This window comes from Lissotriton helveticus, chromosome 11, assembly GCF_964261635.1.
Source record: "Lissotriton helveticus chromosome 11, aLisHel1.1, whole genome shotgun sequence".
NCBI classification, from domain to species: domain Eukaryota; kingdom Metazoa; phylum Chordata; class Amphibia; order Caudata; family Salamandridae; genus Lissotriton; species Lissotriton helveticus.
In genome coordinates, this window is record NC_136072.1 from 902,705,633 (window position 1) to 902,721,397 (window position 15,765).

The window sequence follows — 15,765 nt, forward strand, 5'->3', positions numbered from 1 at the left end:
TTAAGCAGGTGTATTTTTGAAAATGTTCCACTTTCCCTCAGCAGATATCTACCTAATTATTGCCACTGATTATTTGTCCAGAAAAAAATCTTTAACGTTGTAAACCAATCTGCTTCATTCGTTTCTCACTGTAATCATGTCCCTACTTTTTCTCTCTCTTCATTGTTTTCTTTAACAAATAGGCGCATGTTTCCAAGCTACAAAGTGAAGGTCAGTGGGCTCAATCCAAAGACCAAGTACATCTTGCTGATGGATATTGTACCAGCTGATGATCACAGATACAAATTCGCAGATAACAAATGGTATGTACTCATAAATAGAAAGAGATGCTCATATTGTAGAAGGTGGTATGGACGTCATCCAAATCAACTGAATACAACCCAGCTCATGTAGAAAACAAACAAATGTAAACCCTTGGGGTTTCCTGTCCACGATTATCATCCGAAGAAAAAGAGGGTAAAATCATCAGAATGAAATAGAGAATAGTTCTGTAGCAATTCTACTTTAACAGTAATGGCAAGGGTACGCTGATCCTTTCAATTTTAAAATAAATGAATGCATGACCATTTGTTACATGTTTAACAGATACTGTACTTTACATAACTCGTGAATGTTCTTAGGAGGATTTATTTTATATACGCATTAAGCATAACTCAGTGAACAATACTGACAGCTTCATTTAAAAGGGAACAGAAGTACAAAAACGGAAGGTGCTGGAGCCATGGGATTAGCAACGCAAATACAGCTGTATGTGTCACGTTTTTACTACTGAGCCATATGCAATAACATGGCTCCACATGTCACTAACGTTTCTGAAAAAACATCTTCCTGTGTTTGCTAAAATATATTGAAATAAGAAATATGTTATAGAGAGGTCACCACAGAAAAGGGGATGTTACTTGTTCTCTTCAGAAGCTGGACCACCTTTTCTACCATTCCTCATGCATTTGTACGAGTAAATATTTTTGCATTTTTAGTGTATAAATGGGCATGCACAATGTCTGTGAATGGCCACAAAACAATTGGAAGTGTCTAAGCTGTTTGCTTTGCCAATCGTCTGCCCTTAGTCCCACCCACAACTCTATAGTACTACATGGAAAATCCACTATAATATTGGAATTTTTAACCCGAAAAAATTAGTGAACCAGAATTTGGAAATTACAACTGCAAGTATTTATTGATGAATCCAAATTCTGCTTTCCTGTACAACCCTTTTTGTGACTTGGGCCCCATGTTTTACAGTGAATACTTGTCAAGTGATGGGGATGTGTCTTTGTGAAATAGGTACAGGATCCTGTATTCCTCTACGAATGGAGGTCTCAGGTCCTCATACGTACAGTCTACAAAAGGATTCTCTGCATTGTGCTAAATATAATATTCTAGATTGTTACAACCCTTGTCTCATCCACTGTGAGCATTGTGATTTTTGATTTGTGGCTCACGGCAAAAAGATTGTTTAAGTTACAATTTTATTTGTTGATTATTTAATTTTTTTAAAAGCACAGTGTTAGAAATTGTGTTTCTGGTTGTCAGAGGTATGCACCCTGTCCAAGCAGGAACCAAAGTCCTAGACCTGGGTAAGACACAGCACACTCTAAATTATCCTGTGCTCACCCTCTGGTAGCTTGGCGCAGTGCAGTCAGGCTTAACTTAAGAGGCAATATGCAAAGTGTTTGTACAACACTTTAAAGAGTAATACAGTGAAAACACAAAAAAGAACTCCACACTAGGTCAGAAAAATTGAAAATAATATTATAAATAAAACAATACCAAAACGACAAACATCCAACAAGTGGAAGTGGAGATAGGATTTTTTAAAGAATAAATGTAAAATAGCACTTAGGGTCAATAAGTGCCTAAATGGGTTATCTGGTCACACCAGACTGGGGCAAAGTCAAAATTTCAGGCCGTTTGTGATGGAGTGCGATACGTATACAGGGACCTACTTAGGTCTGCTGAACAACAGTACCTCGATCCGGATTGGCATTGATGTCGAAGAAGATGCGAGGCGAAGCCAAAGCGATGTGTCGGTCTCGAGCCAAACAGCTAAACAGTGGGTGAAATGCGTCAAGATTATCCATGCAATGGCAGTGATTCGTCGGATTAGAGTGTGAGGCACCAGTTCGGAATTCGATGTGTCTCTACTGCTCCTACAGCAGGTGATGCACCGATTCTGAAGACGATGCACTGTTTCCGACTGTGATGTACCGCCTCCATTCCACACTTCAACAAGGATGCACCAGTTCCAACCTACACAAGGGCGAATAAGCGCCGGTTCCGGTGAGGTTGCATGGGTTCTGTAGTATCCTCTCCAGCCTGGTAACATGCAAATGACCATGTCACACACAAACCTCTGTAGCGAATGCAAGAGTGCAACCGTTAACCAACTGTACGCATTGAGTCATCAACTTTATTAACCACTCCCAATTGATTACGTCATTTCTTCCGCGTCCATCAGGGATCAGAAGGGTCCCTATATACATATGTACAAAGACACTTTATCTACCCCTTTGTCAAATGAAAAACACAAATGTTACACATATACATCATGCCCCCTCAATGAGTCGTCAAGGTGCTTGAACGGGTCTTCCAGAACTGGTCATGTGAGGTTGACATAGCGGAGGATCAGGGCCTGCCTCAGGCACCAGGGATGTAGAGGTAGGTGTAGAAGGTAAGCTCTCTGGACTTTCAGGTGGGCATATCTCACCTCTGACAACTAGAGCCAATGTGCATCGAGGTAGTTGCTTGAAATGTGACAAATTCTTTGTTATCGACTTTCTGGGATGTTGATTGGTCACAATATGTCCTTTGCTCATCACACTCCTCAGGGGTTCAGCATCGAACGGAGCATCAGACTCATGCTTTGTTGTCTGCTTGACCAGGACTAGGTCATCTTCTTTGATAACCGTGTTCCGAACAGACCGGCTTTTATCAGCATAGGTCTTCATCCTGGACTTGTGCTAGGAATCCGTTGTACGGATCTCGCCTGCATCTGTCGACCTGTGTGTGGTCCATTGTGGCAATGTAGTTACAAGGGCACTCCCAAACATTAAGGTGGCAGCGCTTTCACCTGTAGTGGAATGGGGAGTTGATCTGTAGGCACGAAGGGCTGAACATAGGATCACTTCCTTCTAGCACAGTGCACTGGACTACTCCCTTTAGAGTTCCCAAGAAGCGTTCAACAACACCATTGCCCTGTGGACAGAGAGGAGTGCTTTTCTGATGCTTGAGATTCATGTAGTGAGAAACTCTTTAAACTCTTGGCTGTTGAACGGTAGGCCATTTTCAGACTTAAGAATGGAGGGGATACCCCATGTTGCAAAAATGTCATTTAGATCCCACTTATTTTGTCATGTGCGGTTAACAGCAGGCCTTCCATCAGGGGAAGTTGGAAGTACATGTCAACAGCAAACATTAGATGATGTCCATTGTGAAGGGGTCCAAAGAAGTCTACTGCAATTCTCTCGCACACTTACTTCAGGAGGTCAGACATAACTAATGGATGCTGTGTTGTTTTAGGAGACAAGCAGTTGGACAAATGACAGGTCTTTGATTCTCTTTTAACTCTTGCGTCAAGGTGAAGAAACCATACCCGGTCTCGATTAGCTCACTGGGTGTCGACAATGACACGATGTCCCTCATGGACTAGTTCAATGACTTTTGTTGCAGGTTCACTGGAATGACAAGCTTAGAACCTCGTCATATAAGGCCTTCCTCTGTAACAGAGTTCCTTGCTCACATTTTTATGTATAATAAGTCTTTTTATTGAAGCTTTGCCATAGGATCAAAGGGTAGCATTAATCACGCCAGCCAATCGTGTATTACAAGGAGGAGAGTTTTCAAGTCAAACACGTGGCTCCCCCGGCCACGCCCACTCTTATTGGCCACGCCCCTAAGTAACCCTACAAAGCATGTGCTTTTACCGTTCGCGCAGCGGACGGGCGCAGCGGGCGCGCCGTTTGCGCGCCAAAGGCGCGCCTAAGGCAAGCCCGTCTGCGCCCGTCCGCGCCCAGACGGGCCCAGGGCCCCGAGATGCTGCCCTTTTAATTTCATATTCACCTGCTGCACTCAGAACCTTCCAGCAGCCTTCCTGCGCTCTCCTATCTACAACCTGGGACCGCCTGGTATCTCTCGGCATCGCGGCCGACTTGCCTTTTCCCAGACTTACCCGTGCACCTGAGCTGTTCCCTGCACCGTCGGAAACTCGCATCCGCATATTATATCTGAATACTCGGTCTCTTCCCCAACATCACACCGATATTTTCCTCCTGCTAACCGCGGAAAACCCAGACATCCTGTTGCTCACTGAGACCTGGCTGTCTGATCTTTCCCTCCCCGACATCTTGGCTGCTCTACCCCCCAACTATTATCTGTTGAACGCCAACCGGCCCCACGGCCGCCGTGGCGGTGGGGTTGCAGCAATCATCCGCAAAGACTTACCTCTTATTAAGTCTTCATCTTTATGCCTTCCCGACGTCGAAAATCTGGTAATCAGCCTGCCAACCAAAGCTGGGGCCTTGACCCTCATTGTCTTATACCGTCCCCCTACCCCCATGCCTCTGTTCCCCGCCACTCTCTGTGAGCAGCTCACTGCCCTAATGACTTCTTCAGCCCGTGTTGCCATATATGGCGACTTTAATTACTGGTTCAACCACGCTGATGCTGGTCCCCATGCCACCGAATTGTTTGAGGCACTCTCTAGTCTCAACCTGACGCAGCATGTCACCTCTCCCACTCACACGGGGGGTAACATCTTAGATCACATCTGGACACAGGGTGTATCGCTTCTCGGCCCGACTATTTCCCCCTGTGTCTGGTCAGACCATTCACTGATTGAGTCATCCATCCTTATAAAGGGCCTGGTCAGGCCCCTCCCCCAGCATGGAGGGTCCGCTCGGAACTGGAAGACCCTTGACTCACCTGCCTTTTTCTCCTTACTTGCGAAAACTCAGCCTCTACTCCTTGAGTCCTCAGATATTAATACTATGGATGCCAACATTTCACATTGGCTAACGACGGCTAGCGACACATGTGCACCTTTAACCCGATTCTCTCGCACTCACCCTAATAAGTCCCACAAATGGTACAATTCCACCTTAAAACAACAACATCTGGAGCTGCGCCGACTGGAGCGTAGATGGCGGCGCCACTATCTTGGCTCCGACAGGGAAGCATACGTGTCCGCGCGTAAAGCCTACAAAATTGCAATCACCACTACCAAAACCACCTTCATCTCTAACAGAATCTTAACAGCTTCTAACAGATCTAAGGAGATCTTCAAAGTCCTTGGCGAACTGACATCGGACGCCAGGACACTTCCGAACCCGCCTTCTTCCTTAGAATCTTGTACCGCTCGAAACTCCTTCTTCATTGATAAAATTACCACCATCAAGAATTCCATTCCCCACTCACTCCTTCCTGTTACAACAGTTCCATCTTCTGCTAATACATCCACTCTCTCTCAGTTCCCCGCGCTCGACCCGGAATCCCTTGCTAAACTATCCACTCGTGTGAAATCCGGATCCCCTAAGGACTGTTGCCCTCCCTTCGTGCTTCGCGATATTTGTCACACCCTTCCTCACTGTATCCTTCCTTTACTCAACTCTTCCCTTAACTCAGGTATAGTCCCCAGTTCATTCAAAGAGGCCGTACTGGTGCCCCTCTTAAAAAAGCCAGGTGCCGACCCAGCTGCCCTGGCTAACTACCGCCCCATCTCTCTCCTGCCCTTCCTATCTAAAATCCTTGAGGCCCATGTTACGACCTGCCTCTCACATTTCATCGAGGAGTCCAACTTCCTGGCGCCCAACCAGGCCGGGTTCAGACCAGCCCATTCCACCGAGGCTGTGATCCTCGCTGTGCTGGACAACCTTAGACGCAATGATGACAGAGGACTACCCCAGGCATTAGTTTTACTCGATCTATCGCCGGCCTTCGACACGGTGGACCATAACATCTTAATCCACCGTGTCGAATCCGCCGGAGTCTGTGGGGTTGCTCTGTCTTGGATTAAATCCTTCCTAGAGGAGAGGTCCCAGGCAGTCAGCATGGGTCCTTTTCGTGCCACCAGCGTCTTATCATCCTGTGGAGTCCCTCAAGGATCTTCTCTGTCTCCCCTTCTTTTTAATTTGTACCTCCAACCCCTCCTTCACTCCTTAGGTAAGTGGGATATCACCGTGTTTAATTACGCGGATGATTTACAAATAATTTTTCCCCTCACTTCTCCTGACGCTGTCATCAACTTCCAGACAGCCATGACACATATCCAGCACTGGATGAATCAAAACCAACTCAAGCTCAATCCGGGCAAGACTGAGCTCCTTCTCCCGCGGAGAAGCGCCCCTTTTTGGGGCCCTCAGTACTGGCCGATTGAGCTCGGAACACCTCCCTCTCCTGCTGGATGTGTCAAGAGCCTCGGAGTCTTGATTGATTCCGGGCTCACTCTCAAGGCACAAGTGAGCGCAGTAACATCTTCCTGTATGTTCCAGCTCTACAGGATACGGAAAGTCGCTCACCTCCTATCGCCTGAAGCTTTGCTACAAGTCCCAATAGCCCTGGTGATGTCCCGGTTGGACTTCTCGAATTCAATCTACTACGGTCTCCCTAAATCTCAGTTATCCAGGTTACAGATCGTCCAAAACCAGGCTGCTCGGCTGGTCTTTAAAATCCCCAAATGGCAGTCGGCCCAACCTCTATTACGTCACCTTCACTGGTTACCAGTGAGCGAAAGAATCACTTTCAAGGTTCACTGCCTGGTCTTCAAAGCGCTCACAGGTTCCGCCCCTGCTTTCCTCAAATCTCTAATCACCTCCTACTGCCCCCCTCGCACCCTGAGGTCCACCCACCTCCAGCTCCTTGTCGTCCCCCGCTTCAAACTCTCTAGATCGGGTGGCCGCAGCTTCTCTTGTCTAGCCCCTAAGCTATGGAACTCCCTCCATCTTTCACTTAAGTCATCTTGCTCCCTTCTTTCTTTCAGGAAATCCCTAAAAACACTACTTTTCCCCCACTAATGTTCTTTCTTTTTCCCTGCCCTTTCTTCCTCTTTTCTTAATCCGATCAGCGCCAGGAAACCTATGGTGACAGTGCGCTCAAGAAATTTGTTATAACATAACATAACATAACAATGATATCTCACCAACCCACCATTACCCACCCATCTGTTCATCCCGGCCTCCCCACTCATGTTGTCGTTCTATAGTTAGCCCACGCCGTCCATATCTTTTCCCACTTCCTTGGGCAGCCCCAAATTTGGTATACAGCCTTCTCGGCTTGCTGACACTAGTCTACATCTCTTATGCAGTCTTCAATTTTTGGCACGATTGGTACTCCCCACGCTGGTGCTCTGTGTCTTTTTACCACCCCAGCTACCGATGTGAGCCATATCGTGGTGTATTTTGGCCAGCTTGCCCCTCCTTTTATCCCCAATATTTGCCATTTTGGGTCTGCTGGCACCGGGGTTCCCACCGCTGCCATCAGCCGGGTAATTTTTGTCCAATATTCCTGAATTTCAGGGCAAGTCCAGAGGATATGAAAGAAGGTGCTTCTTTCTCCGCACCCCCTAACACACTCTTCAGAGTTACAGCAGGCCATGCAGTGCTGGAGTGTCCTGTCGGTATACGATCTATGAAAAATTCACAGTTGTATCAGCCAGAGCTCCACTTGTATGGCAATTTCCCTCGGGCACTGTTTAGCTTCTTCCCAATCATCGTCCGCCAACAATCACACATCTGCCTCCCATGCCCCCCTCTGGGTACTAAGTATACCTAGAGAGCTATTCATGATGTTTTGGTAGGTGTGGGAGACCGCTTTATCAGTCATTGGGTCAGGTAGAAGCCTGTCTTCCGGGGGGGGGGAGTATTCAGGTAGATGCCCTCCCACTGGTATGTGGCATTGGAGAGTGTGTCTCAATTGTAAGTAGTGAAATCTTTCCCCATCTGACATTTTGTATTCGGACTGTAGCTCTTCGAATGTAATCATGGCCCCACTTCGCCAAATGTCTCCCAGTCGCTCTATCCCTATAAGATTCCATCTATGAAATCCCTGTAGTTGCCCTACCTCGCCCAAAAGTTTACTGTTCCAGAGTGGGGTTTATTTGGTCAATTTACTTTTCTATCCTAGTATCCTCTTGGCTTTGCACCACACCTGTACCACCGTCCGAGCGTTCGCTGGCAGCAGCCCGTCCTGCTTTTTACTGTATAATACGCCCTGATAGCCTCTGTTTCCCGTTGCCAGGCAATCCACTCGGAATGTAGGCTCATTTTGTTCTCCGTATACCCAGTCGTTAACATTGACAAGCTGGGATGCTAGATAATAGGTCCTGATATCTGGCACTGCCAGGCCGCCCTCGTACACCCCCTGCTGCAGTTTATGAAGCGCTATTCGTGGGCTCCTCACCCCCACAGCAGGATACACTGTTCATTTTCAAGTGCCAGGAAGAGAGTCTCTGGCACTCGGTATGGGGTGTTCTGCAACGCGTATAACAGGGCCATCATCTTGAACAGAAACTCCATACCCATAAGCGAGACCGGGAGGTTCTGCCAGTGTGCCACGTCCCTCCACACCCGCTCAAGTTGGACATAAATGTTTCGGCCATGAAGTCTTCTTCAGTTTTGGTGATCCAGATACCGAGATATTTGAACTCCTACGGGTGTGCCAAGGCCGCGCAAGCTGACGTGAGGTCCGGAACCTTGCTCGCTAGGTGGAACACTAGGGATTTGTCCGAGTTTATATGGTAGCCCGAGTAGCTGCCAAAAAGATAGAATATGTGTATGAGCCTGTGGAAAATCTGGTGGGCCTTTGGGCATACAGCAGGTTGTCATCCTCGTATATAGAGATTCGCTCTTCCCATCCACCCCCACATCTATACCTCAAACCAGCGGGTCTCCACAAATTCAGGCCGCCAGTGGCTCCAACTCGAGTGTGAAGAGCAGGGGGGAGAATGGGCAGCCCTGCCTCATACCCCTTTAGAGCCAGAATGGTCTACAAATTGTCCCATTTACTTGGACTCTTGCCATTGGTTTGCAGTAAAGGAGTTCAACCCATTTACAAAATTTCGATCCGAATCCTACCCTGGTCAGAGCCGTGAAGAGGCATGGCCACTCATTACTGTCCAATACCATTCGTGCATCGAGCGACAATGGTGCAGCGGCCTCAGTCGGTCAGGCCGCCAGCCGCCTGCATCGCACCATTTAGGCAGTGTAGATTCCGCCTAGTGCTTCTGTGTGGCATGGAGCCTGACTGATCTGGGTGGACGACGGTCAATACCACCGGCCCCAGTCGACTAGCTAGCACCTTTGCCAATACCTTTAGTTCGAAGTTGAGCAGGGAGATTGACCTATACGAGCTGCATAGTTCAGGGGGACTCCCTTTTTTCGGAACGACAATAGTTGCCATTTGCAGATCTTCCGACAGTTGTCCCTCATCTTGTGCAGCCATAAATATATTGAGCATTGGTTGGACCAACTCCTGCGCCACACATTTGTATATTTCTACTGGAAGGCGGATTGGGACTGCTGCCTACCCAGCTTGTAGATCTCAAATGGCCCCTACTATCTCTTCTGTCATCAGATCTTGTTCGATGGCCTCCCCCGTTTTCCCCCTACAGTGTCGGAAGAGAAGTTCTTATAGCGGCTCTGAGCTGTCTGCTCCTGACCTACTGAAGACTTGTTGGTATAGTGCCGTGTAGTAGGTTGAAGGCCCCTACTATGTCCGCTCCTGTGTTTTTGGGGGGTAGCCTGGATTGTGACGTTCCAGTACCCAGTTCGGTCCCTTATCTCTCTTCTCTAGCCATGCTATCATCTTGTTGGCTTTGTCACCAAGTTCAAATATATGTCTTTGTGTGGCTATGTGTTGTGCGAGGTCCGCCTCTGTTGCCAAGTCCCTGAGCTCTCCATATTTCAGTCATAGTCAATGCCTGAGCTTGGAATCTGACCCCATGTTGCATCTCTAAGTCAATTATTTCTTGCTCCAAATTGTCGTAGGAGCAATGTTGCTCCTTTCTCTTTCCCCCACCACTGCCTGCACGTATCCCAGCGCCACCACTTTGTACACTTCCCATAGTGTACCATGGGTAGCCCACTGATCCTGTATTTTCATCAAAGTATTGCTGCGTTTGTTTACGGAATCCGTCTTGGAACTCACGTCTCTAAAATGCCAGATATATAGAATAGAATAGTATATAGTATATAGAATAGTCAGATATGCCCCTTGCCCTGCGATGTGCCCCACAAAATTGACTTGCGTACATAGTCTGGGTAAAAATATAATCTAAGCGGGAGCTACTGCCATGGGCCGCTGATATGTGTGTGTACTGCCTGACTTTCAGATTATACACTCTCCATAGATCTGTTAGCCCCATCGCATCTGTGAAAGCCCATAAAGGTTGTGGTCCTGTACCCTGGAATGGTGCTGTGTCCCTGTCTTGCTCTGCTGACATTGTGTCGTTCATATCCCCACCAAATATCAGGATGCCCTGTGGCATATCCAGTAGAAGGATGCTGAGACCAGGAAAGATCTCCGCTTGGAGTCTTAGTGGGACATAGATGGAGCAGATATCGAGAACCCGGCCCTCCCACGTCCCAGTGATTGCCACATATCTCCCAGCTTGATCTTGCCACGTGCGCTGCGGTAAAAAGTGTGTACTGCCACCCCTCTAGAGCCTATTGTGTATCCTGCATGGGCCATGAGCATGAAGCCAAACCTATTTAGTGCCAGGAATTTGTTGCCTATCAAATCAGTATCTAGCAGGAGGGCTATGTCTGGGGGGTGCCTGCGTAGGTATTGCAAAGCCATATTCATTTGATTTGGTCTCCCAGGCCATTGACATTCCATGTCATGATCTGCAGGGACTTTTTAGTTTTCATTGTTGTGGGCAATTGTGGTGTTTTGCGTTGTCCCCAATTCCTCCCCCGTGTCCCCTTCCTCCCACCCCCTGTCTCCATAGGTTTGGATCTTACAGGCTCATGACTAAAATATAAACAACATGCAAACAGTATAACATAGTATCACAAGAGCGAACGTGTCCTCTGAACTCCCCCCAACCCTGCTACCCTGCACCGTAGGCCAAAAACTACCCACATCCCCAATTTGCAGAGTGCCTTTCGCCCATTCAATTTGTTTCTAAATGTTCGGGTCAGCTGGCGCCGCTGCTTGCTAGATCTTCGTAGCTCCCACATAGAGGTTATTCCTCTTTCAGTGCTTAACCCACCTTGCTCTTGTATGTAGGATCTGCTGCACTTACGAAACCTTTGAGTATGGAGGAGTTCATCTCACAGTTCGCCATTCATCCTAGTCCAGTGTCAACTAGACCTTTTCCTTATTGTGGTTAACTTCCCTATGGCCCGGATCCTCGGGAGAAGACTGATAACTTTGTGTATTCGAAGCCATTAACGGGTCGGGCTTCTTGGGCTGGAGTCCAATGATTAGTCCCCACTCAGGGCTGCATCTTGTAGTACTTGTGAATCGCCCCCTTTCTCCTGTCCGCCGCTCCGTCTTTCTCTGAGTCGGTGCTGCTTGTTTCCTCCATGGTTTCCAGCCAGTCCCATGCCTCTGTCGGCTCTGTAAAGTACCACAACTTGCAATTGTCCAGTACCCTAAGCTTTAGCAGGAACAGCATCATATTTTTGAGGCCCTCTGCCTGGAATGCTCGCTTTGCCTCGTCAAATATGCACTGTTGTCACTGTACCATGAGAGTGAAGTCCAGGAAAAAACAGATCCATGCATTTTCGTCGGGCAGGTTACATTTAAGGCGCACACCTGGAGTATTGCATCTCGATCTCAATAATTTAGTATTTTAGCTATAATTGTCCTGGGTGGGGCACCCAACTTCGACGGCAGCACCGGCGCCCTGTGAGCCCTTTCAACTGAAAAGAAGTTGAATATATATTTAGGTTTCAAGTGATTCAGGATAAGATTCTCCAAAAAGAGGTCCACGGATGGGCACTCCACCCCCTCGAGGACTTCCACCACCCGTATGTTGTTCCTACTGGCTCGACCTTTCTTGTCTTCGAGTTTCGCTGCCATTATCCTTTGTTGGTGGGCTGGGCGTTGAACTTGTCCCTCCAATTTCTGAGTGGCCGCCGAGAGATCGGTGATATTCATCTCTGCAACTTCGAAGGAGGTTCATCTCTATCGTGACCTTGTCTATCTTCGTTTTGAGGGTTGTCCCTAGCGTTTGAATAGCTCCAAAAATGGCACCTAGCAAGGGTTTGGTCCCCTCGCCCTCTTGTCCCCCCGTCGCACCCCCATCCAAGCCTGCCTACCTGAGCACTGTGTATATGTCTATCTGATTGGACTGGGCAGAGGGCTACCTTTGGCTGCATATTTGGTGGACTTTTTGTGGGTTTTCTTTTGCTGTGCTGTATCCACCCTCGGTTAAGGGCCTAGGCTAGCCGCCTAGATCAGGCCGCCCTGGGGTCGGTTTGGCTAGTGGGCTTTGGGTGTCCTTCTCTGAGGCGTTTTGATCACCACTCCTCTCTGTACCAGGCCCCAACTCTCCAGGACGCAATCCCAGGACTCCTAGTCCCTCCTGCTGGCATCTATTTGTTGCACTGACCTGCCTCCTGATAGTTGCTTGTCCCTGGTGCTCACTCTCGGAGGCCAAGTTTCGTAGCACTCCAGGCAGCGACTGGGTCTGCTGTAGCACACCGAGGGACAATTATGCCCATGAGCCAGTGAATCAGGAGCGATAGTACAGGGGGTGGGTGGATTCTGCCCTGCTTATGATCCACCAGGGGCTCCCATCCCTTTTCTCCTCACTTGGTTTACTGTTTTTATTGAAATTTTCTCTTTCCTTTTCCCCTCTTCCAGGATACTGCCTGCCTGGGGGAGACCTCCGTTGTTTTGCTCCACTGCTTCTTCCACCTCTCTCCTCCGGGGTGTTTTATTGTGGGTCACTGTGCCGGCCGCATCTCTCTCGTCAGCGCCATCACCCCCCCCCCCCCCCCCGCCCACACCATTAGTCGGTCGCGGAGGCGAAAGAGGGGGAAATAAACAGATCTCTGCTGTTGGCCACCCCTACGGGCCATGGATCTTGATTTGGCCGTTCCGCCTCAGGGGCGCCACAGCTATCGATGCTCCGCCTACCTTGCGGCCTTTCGTAGATCCGCTCCAGCGATTTATCATGCTGTTGCAGGCCGACCACTTTGGTCACTTCTGGGCAGTCGTGTCCCATCGTTGACGGTTACCCAGTGTCAGGTCGGTTAGCTGAACCCCCTTTCCACAGCGGAAGTCAAAGCAATGCGTATTAGGTCGGATGTTCAAGGGAGGTGAGGAGGGCAGCCGTGGAGCTCGCTAGTTAAGCGCCCATCTTAGCAGGCGCCAAGCCACGCCCGCTCACATTTTTTAACTTTTGATATCCAAAGCCATCTGTCAGAGGTCGAGTGTGTTTCTTCCAGAATTGCTGGGCAATAATGTCTTTAAGAACACACAGATCTCAATCTGTATTTGTAGCAGCAGGAATTTTCTCCACTAAAAGAGCTGCAGGTATGCTTGACTTGACTATAAAGTTAATAAAGGCCTCAGCCGCCTTGGACATTGTAATATGACACTTTTTTGTCTTATTGTCAGGTAATTCTTGTCTTCCCCTTGTCTTTTTTTAATTATGTAATCATCCTCTTGAAATCGCAACCCGCCCCCTCTAGATGCGAGGAGGCATCTTGACCTTCAGATTCCCAAAGATGGTAAGTGAAGCTTAGTGGTCAGTGACAGGGGTGAAGTGTTTTCCATACAGGAACACATGGAAGTGTTCACAAGCCCACACCACATCTACACTATCTTTCTCAGGGTGTGAAGAAGCACGCTCGGTCTGCGATAGACTCTGGCTCGCAAAAGCCACAATGTGTTTTTGAGCGTTGTCGTATCCACTGTGCTGGGCAAAGATCACACCCAACCCCACTGGGCTGGTATCTATTACAATCTCAGTATGAAGTTTCGGATCAAAATAGGCCATTTCAGTAGCTCAATTGCATGATTGATTTTCTTAAAGCTTTGGTTGCATTACAGTGACCACTTGAACAGAGCGTTCTTTTTTACCAAGTCTCTCAATGGGACACTGACTGGCAAAATCACGAATATACCTGGAACAGTAACTGGCCATGCCAAGGTAGGATAGCAGCATTGCTGCATCTTGTGGTGGAGTAGTGGAAAACAAGGCTTGCACCTTAGCCGGACACAATGTCCTCCCCTTTTCAGAGAAATTATACCCAAAGAACTTGAATGAATAAATGAATGAATGAAATAGCTCTTCTAACGCGCGTAGCTACCCGAAGGCATCCCAGCGCTTAGGCAGTTCATAGAGGAGAAGGGAACACCTAGGGGAAAGCCACGACTTTAGCTGTTTGTGGAATGTCAAATGATTGGGTTCCTTCCGCAAGGGCAGAGGACGCGAGTTCCACAGTCTGGCGGTGTTATAAAAGAAAAGCCGCCCGCGACTTCTGGCCTTTTTGATCTTGGGAACAACTGCTAGAGAAAGATCATCTGAACGCAGTTGCCTATTGGCCCGATAGGGCTGGACCAAGGAAAGATTAATTGGAGGGGCATTCCCTCCAAGCACCCTGTGAGCAATGCATATGGCCTTGAAAAGGATTCTCTCCTGAACAGGAAGCCAATGCAGGGACTGCAAGGCGGGCTTTGCCGAGTAACGAGATGGGGTCCCATAAGCATTCTTGCTGCACAGTTCTGCACTGTCTGAAGTTTTGTAATTACAGAGCTAGGCATGCCTAAATATAAGGCGTTTCCATAGTCAATCCGCGACAAGACAAGTGCCTGAATCATCAGTAGTTTTCTAGCCCGGAAGGGAAGAAGAGGGAGCACTTTACGGAGCATCCTAAGGATGCCGTAACAAGAGGCTGCAACCTTCCTGGCCTGAACTTTAAAACTGAGGTCCTGGTCCAGCCAGACTCCCAGACTCTTTATCTCAGACTTTGGGCAGGGGGCGGGCCCGGGCAGACTGGCCACATAGTACTTGCTTTAAAGTTAATGTGATCTCCAAGAACCATGAGCTCAGTCTTGTCGCCGTTCAGTTTCAGATGCGACAAGTTCATCTACTTGGCGACTTCCTCAGGCAAGGGCAAAGGCCCATGGACACCTGGTCGGGATGATTCAGAGCCACAGCCAACGGAGTGTCATCAGCATAGGTGACTATGTGAACTCCAAAGGGAAGCACAATATCCGTCAGCTGAGCCATGTAGGTATTAAAAAGAGTGGGGTTCAGGGACTATCCCTGAGGAACTCCACAATGAAGAGGGATAATTTTCGAGGTAGCCTCACCCTTAAACACTTGGAAAGATCTTGCATCCAAAAGGACTGCAGCCAAAACAGGGCAGTACCCGTTACCCCCAGACCTCTAAGTCGGTGACCCAAGTTTTGATGGTTAACCATGTCGAATGCTGCTGGGCTCAAATCTAGGAGGATCACAGCAGAGGATCCTCCAGCATCAAGGATCTTTATGGATTCCTCGACTACTGATAGTAACTCCGTTTCAGTACCCTGGCACGGTCGAAAGCCAGTTTGAGAGGGGTGAAGGAGTTTCTGAGATTCCAAGTAAGTAGAGGGTGTGAGGTTAACGTGTTTCTCCGCAATCTTGCTAATCCCTGGAAGAAGCGAGATAGGACGGTAGTTGCTCAAGCAGTCCGGGTCCAGATTAGGTTTCTTCAGGAGAGATTTTACTATAGCCTTTTTCCACTGGTGAGGGACCATACCACTGGAAAGCGAGGTATTAATCATGTCAATCATAGTTGGGGCAACCATATTGGCTCCCTGCTTCAGATT

At 48.3% G+C, this 15,765-nt stretch overlaps 1 protein-coding gene across 2 annotated transcripts in view; it reads left to right on the top strand.

Annotated features, from left to right (window-relative positions):
- The window catches only part of TBX5 (T-box transcription factor 5), a 615,870-nt gene that overhangs the window by 214,439 nt on the left and 385,666 nt on the right, over positions 1-15,765 (top strand). For both annotated transcript variants that reach the window (XM_078665962.1, XM_078665961.1), the window contains exon 4: positions 183-302. In XM_078665962.1, coding sequence (XP_078522088.1) covers positions 183-302 — 120 coding nt within the window. The remainder of the gene's footprint in view (positions 1-182; positions 303-15,765) is intronic.